The sequence below is a fragment of the Gekko japonicus genome, unplaced genomic scaffold (assembly GCF_001447785.1).
Source record: "Gekko japonicus isolate JY-2015 unplaced genomic scaffold, Gekko_japonicus_V1.1 scaffold1726, whole genome shotgun sequence".
In the NCBI taxonomy this organism is placed as follows: domain Eukaryota; kingdom Metazoa; phylum Chordata; class Lepidosauria; order Squamata; family Gekkonidae; genus Gekko; species Gekko japonicus.
The window spans coordinates 244,258-253,726 of record NW_015168706.1 but is presented as its reverse complement, the minus strand read 5'-3'; the positions used below and the strand labels follow the sequence as shown (position 1 = coordinate 253,726).

General features: G+C 48.5%; 1 protein-coding gene across 1 annotated transcript in view; it reads left to right on the top strand.

The window, feature by feature from the left end:
* The window catches only part of MAU2 (MAU2 sister chromatid cohesion factor), a 58,708-nt gene that overhangs the window by 18,295 nt on the left and 30,944 nt on the right, over nucleotides 1-9,469 (top strand). The window contains exons 8-11 of the mRNA XM_015415523.1: nucleotides 535-690; nucleotides 2,449-2,455; nucleotides 5,984-6,123; nucleotides 8,909-8,999. Of these exons, the coding sequence (XP_015271009.1) occupies nucleotides 535-690; nucleotides 2,449-2,455; nucleotides 5,984-6,123; nucleotides 8,909-8,999 (394 nt within the window). The remainder of the gene's footprint in view (nucleotides 1-534; nucleotides 691-2,448; nucleotides 2,456-5,983; nucleotides 6,124-8,908; nucleotides 9,000-9,469) is intronic.

The window sequence follows — 9,469 nt, the reverse complement described above, 5'->3', positions numbered from 1 at the left end:
ACCCGAACCAGAGACTTTTCATCTCCTGTCGGCTTTCCCCCAATATTCAGTTTAAAAACTGCTCTGCCACCTTTTTGATTTTAAGTGCCAGCAGCCTGGTTCCTTCTCGGGACAAGTGGAGACCGTCTCGCCTGTACAGCCCCCTCTTGTTCCAAAATCAACCCGAACCAGAGACTTTTCATCTCCTGTCGGCTTTCCCCCAATATTCAGTTTAAAAACTGCTCTGCCACCTTTTTGATTTTAAGTGCCAGCAGCCTGGTTCCTTCTCGGGACAAGTGGAGACCGTCTCGCCTGTACAGTCCCCTCTTGTTCCAAAAAGCATCCCAGTGCCTAACAAACTTGAAACCTTCCCCCCTACACCATCATCTCATCCACGCATTGAGACTCCTGATCTGTGCCTGTCTCTCCAGCCCTGCACATGTGTTTATGAAGTCCTCGAGTGCCAAGCAAAAATGCTCCATGTCCCCCAGAATGCGAGCGAAGCCTTTTAAAGTTTTCTGTTCTTGACCACCACCTCTTTCTTCTTCCTCATAGCTGCTTCTCATGGAGAGGAAGCTGCAGGAGGTGCACCCGCTCCTGACTCTCTGTGGGCAGATTGTGGAGAACTGGCAGGGAAACCCCATCCAGAAGGAGTCGTTGCGGGTGTTCTTCTTGGTGCTACAGGTGACACACTACCTGGATGCTGGCCAGGTAAGCAGAGGCGCTGAGGCTGGAGTGCTGCAGTTTGGAGGACGACCTCTGGGGCAGAGGGGGCCAGTTAACAGCTTGGAGGGTGCATCAAGGAACAAAATGGGGCAGAATTAAAAGGATCTTTAATAATTGTACAGCCCCTATATGTTCTGCGTGCAGCTTTGTCAGGGGGGAATCCTTCAGGTTCTTTTTAGCTCTGTTCCCATACGTACACTTAAATAGCGTTTAAAGGAGAACAGATGTTTTCAAGCTGTTAAGAAATTGGTTTTACATACGTCTACTTTTTTCTGTTTTGTATTTAACCCTTGTGTGTGCTTTATCAATCTTGTGCTTTTATAATTGTGAAAATGCTAACTTTATTGTGCAGCTGGCCATTGCTGGGGGGGAGATGTCAGTTTGTATGGCAAAAGTACATGTTGGACTTGAAAGACACCCCCCCTTCCCCCGTGGGAAAGATTCCTTCCCTGGAGAATAGAGATTTTGGCCTTCTCAGCTTTCGAGCAGCTTGTCTCTCTTGTGCTGCAGAATAGACTGGACCAATGTTCCCTCTAAGCTGTCGAGTCTTGTGAGCAGAAATTCTACTTTGTGAGCTACTGGCATTAAAATTGTGAGCGAGCGATTTGGCTGCTGCATAAATTAGTTTGCTCTGTAGCCATCCTTCCTGAGCTAAGACAAAAATGTGTGCGCCAGAGGCTAAAAAAATGTGAGCTAGCTCACACTAACTCAGCTTAGAGGGAACACTGGACTGGACCCAGTGGGGAAGGGCCATGGCTCAGTGGTAGAGCATCTGTTTGGCATGCTGAAGGTCCCAGGTACAATCCCTGGTGTCTCCAGTTAAAAGGATCAGGTAATAGGTGATGTGAAAGACCACTGCCTGAGACCCCGGAGAGTCGCTGTCTGTCTCAGTAGACGGTACTGATCTTGATGGACCAAGGGTTTGGTTTAGTATAAGGCGGTGTCAAGGATGCCAGGCTGAACCCCTGTGGGTCCCCAGGCCAATTGTACACAAGTGACCAGACCGTTGTTTTGTGCAGTGGTTAAGTGCGCGGACTCTAATCTGGGAGAACCGGGTTTGATTCCCCAGTCCTCCACTTGCAGCTGCTGATGTGACCTTGGGTCAGTCACAAGCTCTGGCACAGCTGTCCTTGAAAAAGAGTAGTTTGTGTCAGAGTTCTCTCAGCCCCACCCACCTCACAGGGTGTCTGTTGTGGGGAGGGGAAGGGAAGGGAGATTGTAAGTCACTCTGAGACTCCGAGTGAAGGGCAGGGTATAAATCCAATCTCCTCTTCTTCTATAAAAAGGTTTGTAAAGGTTATTTCAGTTTGTGTGTGTGTGTGTGTGTATATTCCAAAGCCAGCAGTTCAGTCTAAAATCATACAGTAGAAATAAGAAAACTTGCACAACTGTCTTAACACTTCCTGAAGCTGTGTTTGACAGCAGCATCCTTAAAGCTGAACTCAAAGGCCAGACCATAAGCATTCTCTGTGTTGCTGGCAATTGCAATTTGAGCAAGTCTTATCTCAGGCCTCTAGTCAATCAGGATCTCAGCTAGCGTGTTTCTTTCAGGGCCTTAGTTCACTTATAGTTTTTGGCTCAGCCGCCTCAGGTGAAGATGATAATCAATCAGAACAGGTTCCCCAGAGAAGCTCCTAGAAAAATCACCTAATCACTCCTGACCCTCCTTTTCCCACCTGTGGGTCTCAGGCTGACATGAGAAGCGAATCGCACCACCTCATCTCCGGCCTTGAAAATGAGAAGGCCAAAAGTCCAATTAGCAACACCTGCAAGATGGACCAGACCTGTTTGTGTCCACATTAACCCTTGAGAGGGAGGCCAGGGGTGCTTTGCCTCACAGGCAGCTGCATGTGTTCAGTGCTTGTGCCTGGGATTTGGATTTGGGCCTGGGATTCTGAGGCTTGGGGTGGGGTGGGGGGATGACATTCATGAGTCAGTGGTCTGCCATGTGGTTGCACTAAGGTATGAAGCTCACCGGGCTAGACTCTCTTTGCCTCATTATTCTTGCAGGACTGTGGACATATGATTTATTTATATCTGAATTTATATCCCGTCCTACCCCGAAGGCTCAGGGCGGCTAACAAGGGCACCATGTGCCGAGGTTAAAACAGTAAACACATAGTTTAAAAACAATAAATTACAATAAAATACAATAACAAATTTACAAACAGATTTAGACAAGATGGGTAGATCTTAACTTCCAAACTACTTCCTAAGATCTTATCATCTAAGCCGTGCCCAGGCGCTTCGCTCCCCCCTTGGGGTGCCAGGCAAATGATGTTAATACTCCAGAGCATAGGGGGCAAAGGTGGAATAGTGGTGGCGGCCAATGCTCCCTCTAAGCTGTGGAGTCTTGTGAGCAAAAATTCTACTTTGTGAGCTACTGACATTAAAGTTGTGAGTGAGTGATTTGGCTGCTGCATAAATTAGTTTGCTCTGGAGCCTTCCTTCCCGGGCTAAGGCAAAAATGTGTGAGCCAGAGGCTAAAAAATTGTGAGCTAGCTCACACTAACTCAGCTTAGAGGGAACACTGGTGGCGGCTCCTACTCAAAGGCCTGGCGGAAGAGCTCCGTCTTGCAGGCCCTGCGGAACTGAGAGAGTGATGGGTTGAGGAGAATCTTGTACACTGGCCTGAGAGCCTTGGCAGAAGGGGGGTGGGGAATAAAATGTAATAGAATACTGATAATGCTTGTATCCCCCCCCCCTTCCATCAAGGAGCTCAAAGTGGTGTATCTGGTGCCTTCCTTTCTTCCCGTCACAAGCAGTGGCTAGAAAGGTTCTCTGAGGGCTGCCACCACTCTGGCATGGTTCTCCTCGGGAGAGCCCAGAGCACCCACTCTACCCCTTTCATATACGCCTTTTCCAGTAGCTTTTCCCCATATAAGTGACCGAATGAGGTGTGAGGACCCAGACAAGAGTAACAAACTAGTTATTGAAGCGTTTTAACGACGACTGTAATTCAATAATGTAAGGAGAAAATGAGCACAGTAAAGGTAGGTAAACTAGCAAAACAAGAAATCCTAAAGCATCTGACTGTATGGTCCTAGCCTTCTCTAGGCCCTTGGTCTCCGATCGACTCACCCTTTTGGATGAGGGGTCCCTCCTCCTTCAGCAGCCTCACCAGCTTTGCTCCCTGGGAGCGAACCCCCTCCCACTTTAGGCAAGGCCTTTTTTCCCTTCTTCTCAGGCACCACCACCACAACAAATTTATTCACAGCAAAAAGCCAGCACTCTAATACAGCAAACTAACTTCAAACTAAATTCATGCAACCACAAGCATAAATGAAATACATAAAATGAATATCAAATAGAGCATGCATGTACAACCTGTTAGGTCCTGTAACAAATTACATCTATGCGTCTTTCACTAGGAGCTTTCTAGTCCTTACAGCTAACCAGCCAAATTTGGCAAGTTTAGCTGTAACCTTGGGGCACCTGCTTTCTAGGAGGTTCTTCGGCAATTGCATCTTTTGACCAATGCTCCCTCCAAGCTGTGGAGTCTTGTGAGCAGAAATCCTACTTTGTGAGCTGCTGGCATTAGAGTTGTGAGCGGGCGATTCGGCTGCTGCATAAATTAGTTGGCTCTGGAGCCCTCCTTCTTGAGCTAGGACAAAAATCTGTGAGCCAGAAGCAAAAAAGATGTGAGCTAGCTCACATTAACTCAGAGGGAGCACTGCTTTTGACTATCAGCAATTGCATCTTTTGACTATCCTGGGCACCACCCTCTACTCTGCTGGTGTAAGTTTCCCCTCCAGATCCTTGTGAGCTATCTCACACTAACTCAGCTCACTGTGTTTTGATTATCAGCAATTGCATCTTTTGACTATCCCGGGCACCGGCCTCTACTCATCTGCTGGTGTAAGTTTCTCCTCCGGAGCCCCTGTTAGCCAATCACAGGGCCCAAAGAGTGACCTGGGAAATGCAGGCCCTGTGGTCACTGCAATACAGACTTCCCTAGAGCCTGTGGGCCACACTGCTCTAGGCCTAGGATCGTGACACTTCCTCGCCATAACTTTGTGAGGTAGGTTAGAGCGGCTGGCCCTAAGGCCATCTAGCCAGCTTCGTGGTTGTAGGAGAGAGAGGACTTCCATCATGCCCTTGCCAGCCCTAATCTGACGCTCTGATCACCGCTGGCTACCTAAACAAGCGGAAATACTTCAAATGCAGGGACCTTTACATTGTTCATCTGATTTCGATGTGTTCCACGTATTTTTAAACCCCAGGCATCCTGTTTGAGAGCCTGCATCCCCCAGTGCCGCGACGCACACTTAAGCACCTTTGTAGAGCTGCGGTGGCTCAAGTGGTTAAGATGCTGAACTGCAGGCTGTGGAAGGTCAGTAGTTCAGCAGTTCGAGACCCGGGTGCCGCATGATGGAGTGAGCTCCTGTCTCTAGTTTCAGCTCCTGCCAACCTAGCAGTTCGAAAGCAAGAAATTGCAAGTAGATAAATAGGTACCACTTCAGTGGGAAGGTAATAGCCTTCCGTGCGCCTTGGTGTTTAGTCATGCCGGCCACACGACCACGGAAACGTCTTCAGACAGCGCTGGCTCTTCGGCTTTGAAACGGAGATGAGTACCGCAACCCTAGAGTCGGACTCGACTGGCTTTCGAGCGAGGGAACCTTTACCTTTACCTAGCTCTGGATAATGGTGCATATGGCCATGTCAGAATTGGGTCCACCTCCAGGGGGAGGGACGCAAGCACTCAACATGCAACTCAAGGGACAAAAAAAGAGCCGTTTAATAAAAGAATTCAAAACCACATCCAGTTTCATAGGATGTTTGCAAGGCAAGAACCATTCTGAAATACAAAACAATAGCAAAAATTAAAAAGGAAGCCACTGACAAGTAGTAACTAAAAGACTGGCTTACGGACATAATAAAAACAGGCCGTTTCATGAGTTGTGGGCAGTTCCTTAAAAGTGACTTCTCATTCCAGGCTGAGGGGAAAAGGAGTTGCTTCTGCCTTGGCAGCATTCGTCGAGTCCCGTCCCGGCCGAAACGCCACGTGGCTCCTTGCACAGAGAAAGTGTCCCCCAGCCAGCCTTCTTCAGGCCGCCAGCTGCATGCCATTAACAGCCCGCCAATTTCTCTCGAAACCGGGCAGGCCTCCCTCTGTAAGAACTTAACAGCTAGTAGTCGATGAGAGCTGTAAAATCTACAGGCTTACCAAACAGCTAAACGATACAGGCCAGGCTCGGTTTTGCTCCTCGCCCCTGGGCCTTTTCATCCAGCCTGTGGCCATTCTTTTCTAAGGCAGTTCCTCCCCCCGCAGGTGAAGACGTCAAGCCATGTCTGAAGCAGCTTCAGCAGTGCATCCAGACCATTTCAACCCTCCACGATGACGAGATCCTGCCCAGCAACCCTGCGGATCTCTTCCATTGGCTGCCCAAGGAGCACATGTGTGTGCTGGTCTACTTGGTGAGTCGCCTTCCTGTGTGGTGTTTGAGCTGACTTTGGGTGGGCCAGTCCCCTCTCCTAACTGGCTACTGCAGGAGTACCGTGGAGTGTGTGGGAGGAGGTGCCCTTTTGGGTGAGTGCTAATGGGAGAAATGGAACATTCTTTGTGTGTCCAGTACACATCCTCCTGGGCCTGAGCTAATCCCCCCCCCCCATTTCAGGATGCCAGTTTCCAAATAGCTCCACGGAAATCATCGCTCCTTGCCCTGGTTTGGCACCACCGCCAGTGAACACCATGTTGTCTTTTTGCAAAGCTTACCCATCAGTGTCATGATCAGTGTTCCCTCTAAGCTGAGTTAGTGTGAGCTGGCTCACAGCTTTTTAGCCTCCAGCTCACACATTTTTGTCTTAGCTCGGGAAGGAGGGCTCCAGAGCAAACTAATTTATGCAGTAGCCAAATTGCTCGCTCACAACCTTAATGCCCGTAGCTCACAAAGTAGAATTTTTGCTCATAAGACTCCACAGCTTAGAGGGAACATTGGTCATGATGAGAGGTGATGTTGTGGTGGAACTCCCTTGTACACTGAAATTCCTAGGCTCAGTCTCCAGAGTTTCCAGTTCAAGGACCTTGACTAGCAGTTGTTGACTTGACTAGCAGGGGTCTTTCTGGGCTTGACACCGCTGGTCAGAGGAGACAGGGCTGAGCTTGATGGACCACTAAATCTGACTTGGGATAAGGCAGCTTCCTATATCCACCTGTGCCATAGAAATACAGTTTAGCAGCAGCTGTCAAGTCAGTCTTTATTGGCATGTATCAGTAGGACAAAGGCATTATAAAAGTATACAGGTAGGACACTATATTACAAATAAATTGAATAAAATAATAGGTTACAATTGTAATTTTTCTTGGCGTAGCAGCATGGCGGATTGAAGGAACGTAGCCACTTTCTCAGTTACTCCAACAGAGGAATCATTCAAAAGTTTGTAAACTTTATGGGAATCTAAAAAACCCATCATGTTGGCCAGTATAGAGTTTAGATATTTAGAGCGTGACATTGCAACAAAACATGTAAGATCGCCTCAACACATCCAGATTCACAAGGGCACTGTCTAGCCGTCGATGCCGTCTTATTGAATCTGCCATATAGAATGGCACATGGCATGGCATTGCGTCTGGCTAAAGAGAAAGTTCTGCGTAGTTGTGGCGCTTGTAGGGAGGATAAATATGAAGCCATCCTGCCTACAGTGAGGGGAATCGCAAAAGCTCAGAGGAGAGTAGGTTTTGTTGGCGAGACTATGTAACTCCTGACGCTCAATATCCAGCAGCTGTCACACTGCCATCACAAAAATCCTAACTATAAATACACGTTGATGGGGTCTGAACTGGTGGAGACTGACCAGGAGAGAGATCTTGGAGTCATGGTAGAGAACTCACTGAAAATGTTGACTCCATTTGCGACTGCAATAAAAATGGTAAATGCTGTGCTGGGAATTATTAGGAAGGGAATTGAAAACAACCCAGCCAGTATCATAATGCCCCTGTGTAAATCTATGGTGTGGCCTCATTTGGAATACCGTGTACAGTTCTGGTCACCACACCTCAAAAAGGATATTATAGCACTGGCAAAAGTGCAGAAAAGGGCAACTGGAGTGGTTAACGGGATGGGACACTTTCCCTATGAAGAAAGGTTAAAGAGGGTAGGGCTCTTTATCTTGGAGGAACGATGACTGAGGGGTGACATGATAGAGGATTACAAAATTATGCATGGGATAGAGATGGTGGAGAAAGAAGTACTTTTCTCCCTTTCTCACAGTACAAGAACTCGTGGTCACTCAATGAAATGAATGAACAGTTGGTTTAGAACAGATAAAAGAAAGTACTTCACCCAAAGAGTAATGAAAACGTGGCATTCACTGCCACGGGTAGTGATGGTGGCTACAGGCATAGACAGCTTCAAGATGGGGTTAGATCAACATATGAAGCAGAGGTCCGTCAGTGGTTGTATAAATGGAACACTATGTCTGGGTAGTGATGCTCTGTATTCTTGGTGCTTGGGGGGCAACAGTGGGAGGGCTTCTGGAGTTCTTGACCCCACTGGTGGACCTCCTGATGGCACCTGGATTTTGGCCACTGTGTGACACAGAGTGCTGGACTGGATGGGCCATTCGCCTGATCCAACATGGCGTCTCTTATGTTCTTATGTCTGGGGCAGTGATGCTCTGTATTTTTGATGCTGGGGGGGGGCAAAAGTAGGAGGGCTTCTGGAGTTCTTGACCCCACTGGTGGACCTCCTGATGGCACCCAGATTTTGGCCACTGTGTGACACAGAGTGCTGGACTGGATGGGCCATTGGCCTGATCCAACATGGCATCTCTTATGTTCTTATGTCTGGGGCAGTGATGCTCTGTATTTTTGGTGCTGGGGGGCACAGTGGGAGGGCTTCTGGAGTTCTGGGTCTGCTGGTGAACCTCCTGATGGCACCTGAGTTTTGGCCACTGTGTGACACTGAGTGCTGGACTGGATGGGCCACTGGCCTGATCCAACATTGGCTTCTCTTATGTTCTTATGTCTGGGGCAAGTGATGCTCTGTATTCTTGGTGCTTGGAGGGGGGGCAACAGTGGGAGGGCTTCTAGTGTCCTGGCCCCACTGCTGGACCTCCTGATGGCGCCTGGTAGGTGTGCACATTCTAGTTATGTGGGCGATGCTATATGTTGTGCCTGCGTACGTTTCCCTTGCTGTGGTGGGAGGGCACGAGGCCTCTTACCGGCTATCTGACAGTGACAGATTCTGGTTTTCCCTGCCAGGTGACAGTGATGCACTCGATGCAAGCCGGCTACTTGGAGAAGGCTCAAAAGTACACCGACAAAGCGCTTATGCAGTTGGAGAAACTCAAGAGTGAGCAATGTTAAAAAATTTGGGGGGGAGGGTCATTGAGTACTGTTGGGTGTGGCTTGGTACCTTTTTGTCAAGGTTGTATGCTGGAATACCAAAGATGAATGTTAAATTGCCCGGCTGATGGGTATATGTTGGCTTTTTATTTTTTTGTACAAACACCCCCTTTATTACTGCTCTTCAGGAGCCAAGATTCACTTTCCCAGACCCCACAATAGCTCCCCTTTAGACGTGAACGAGCCATTACCTTTTTGCAAAGCTGAACTCTCCCTCTTGTGCCAGCGAAGAGTATTCCTTGGTTATCTGTGGATTAAGGCCAAGTAAGTCCTTTTTGGCTCATGCAGAGGAGGCATGCTGTGTCTCCCTGCTGGTGGGTATTTCCCAGTCTTGTTTTCCCACAGAGGGCAGAGACGGGAAGGGATTCTCTGGGTGCAGTCAGACGCGCCGTTTGATCTGGTGTTGTGACGGTTCAG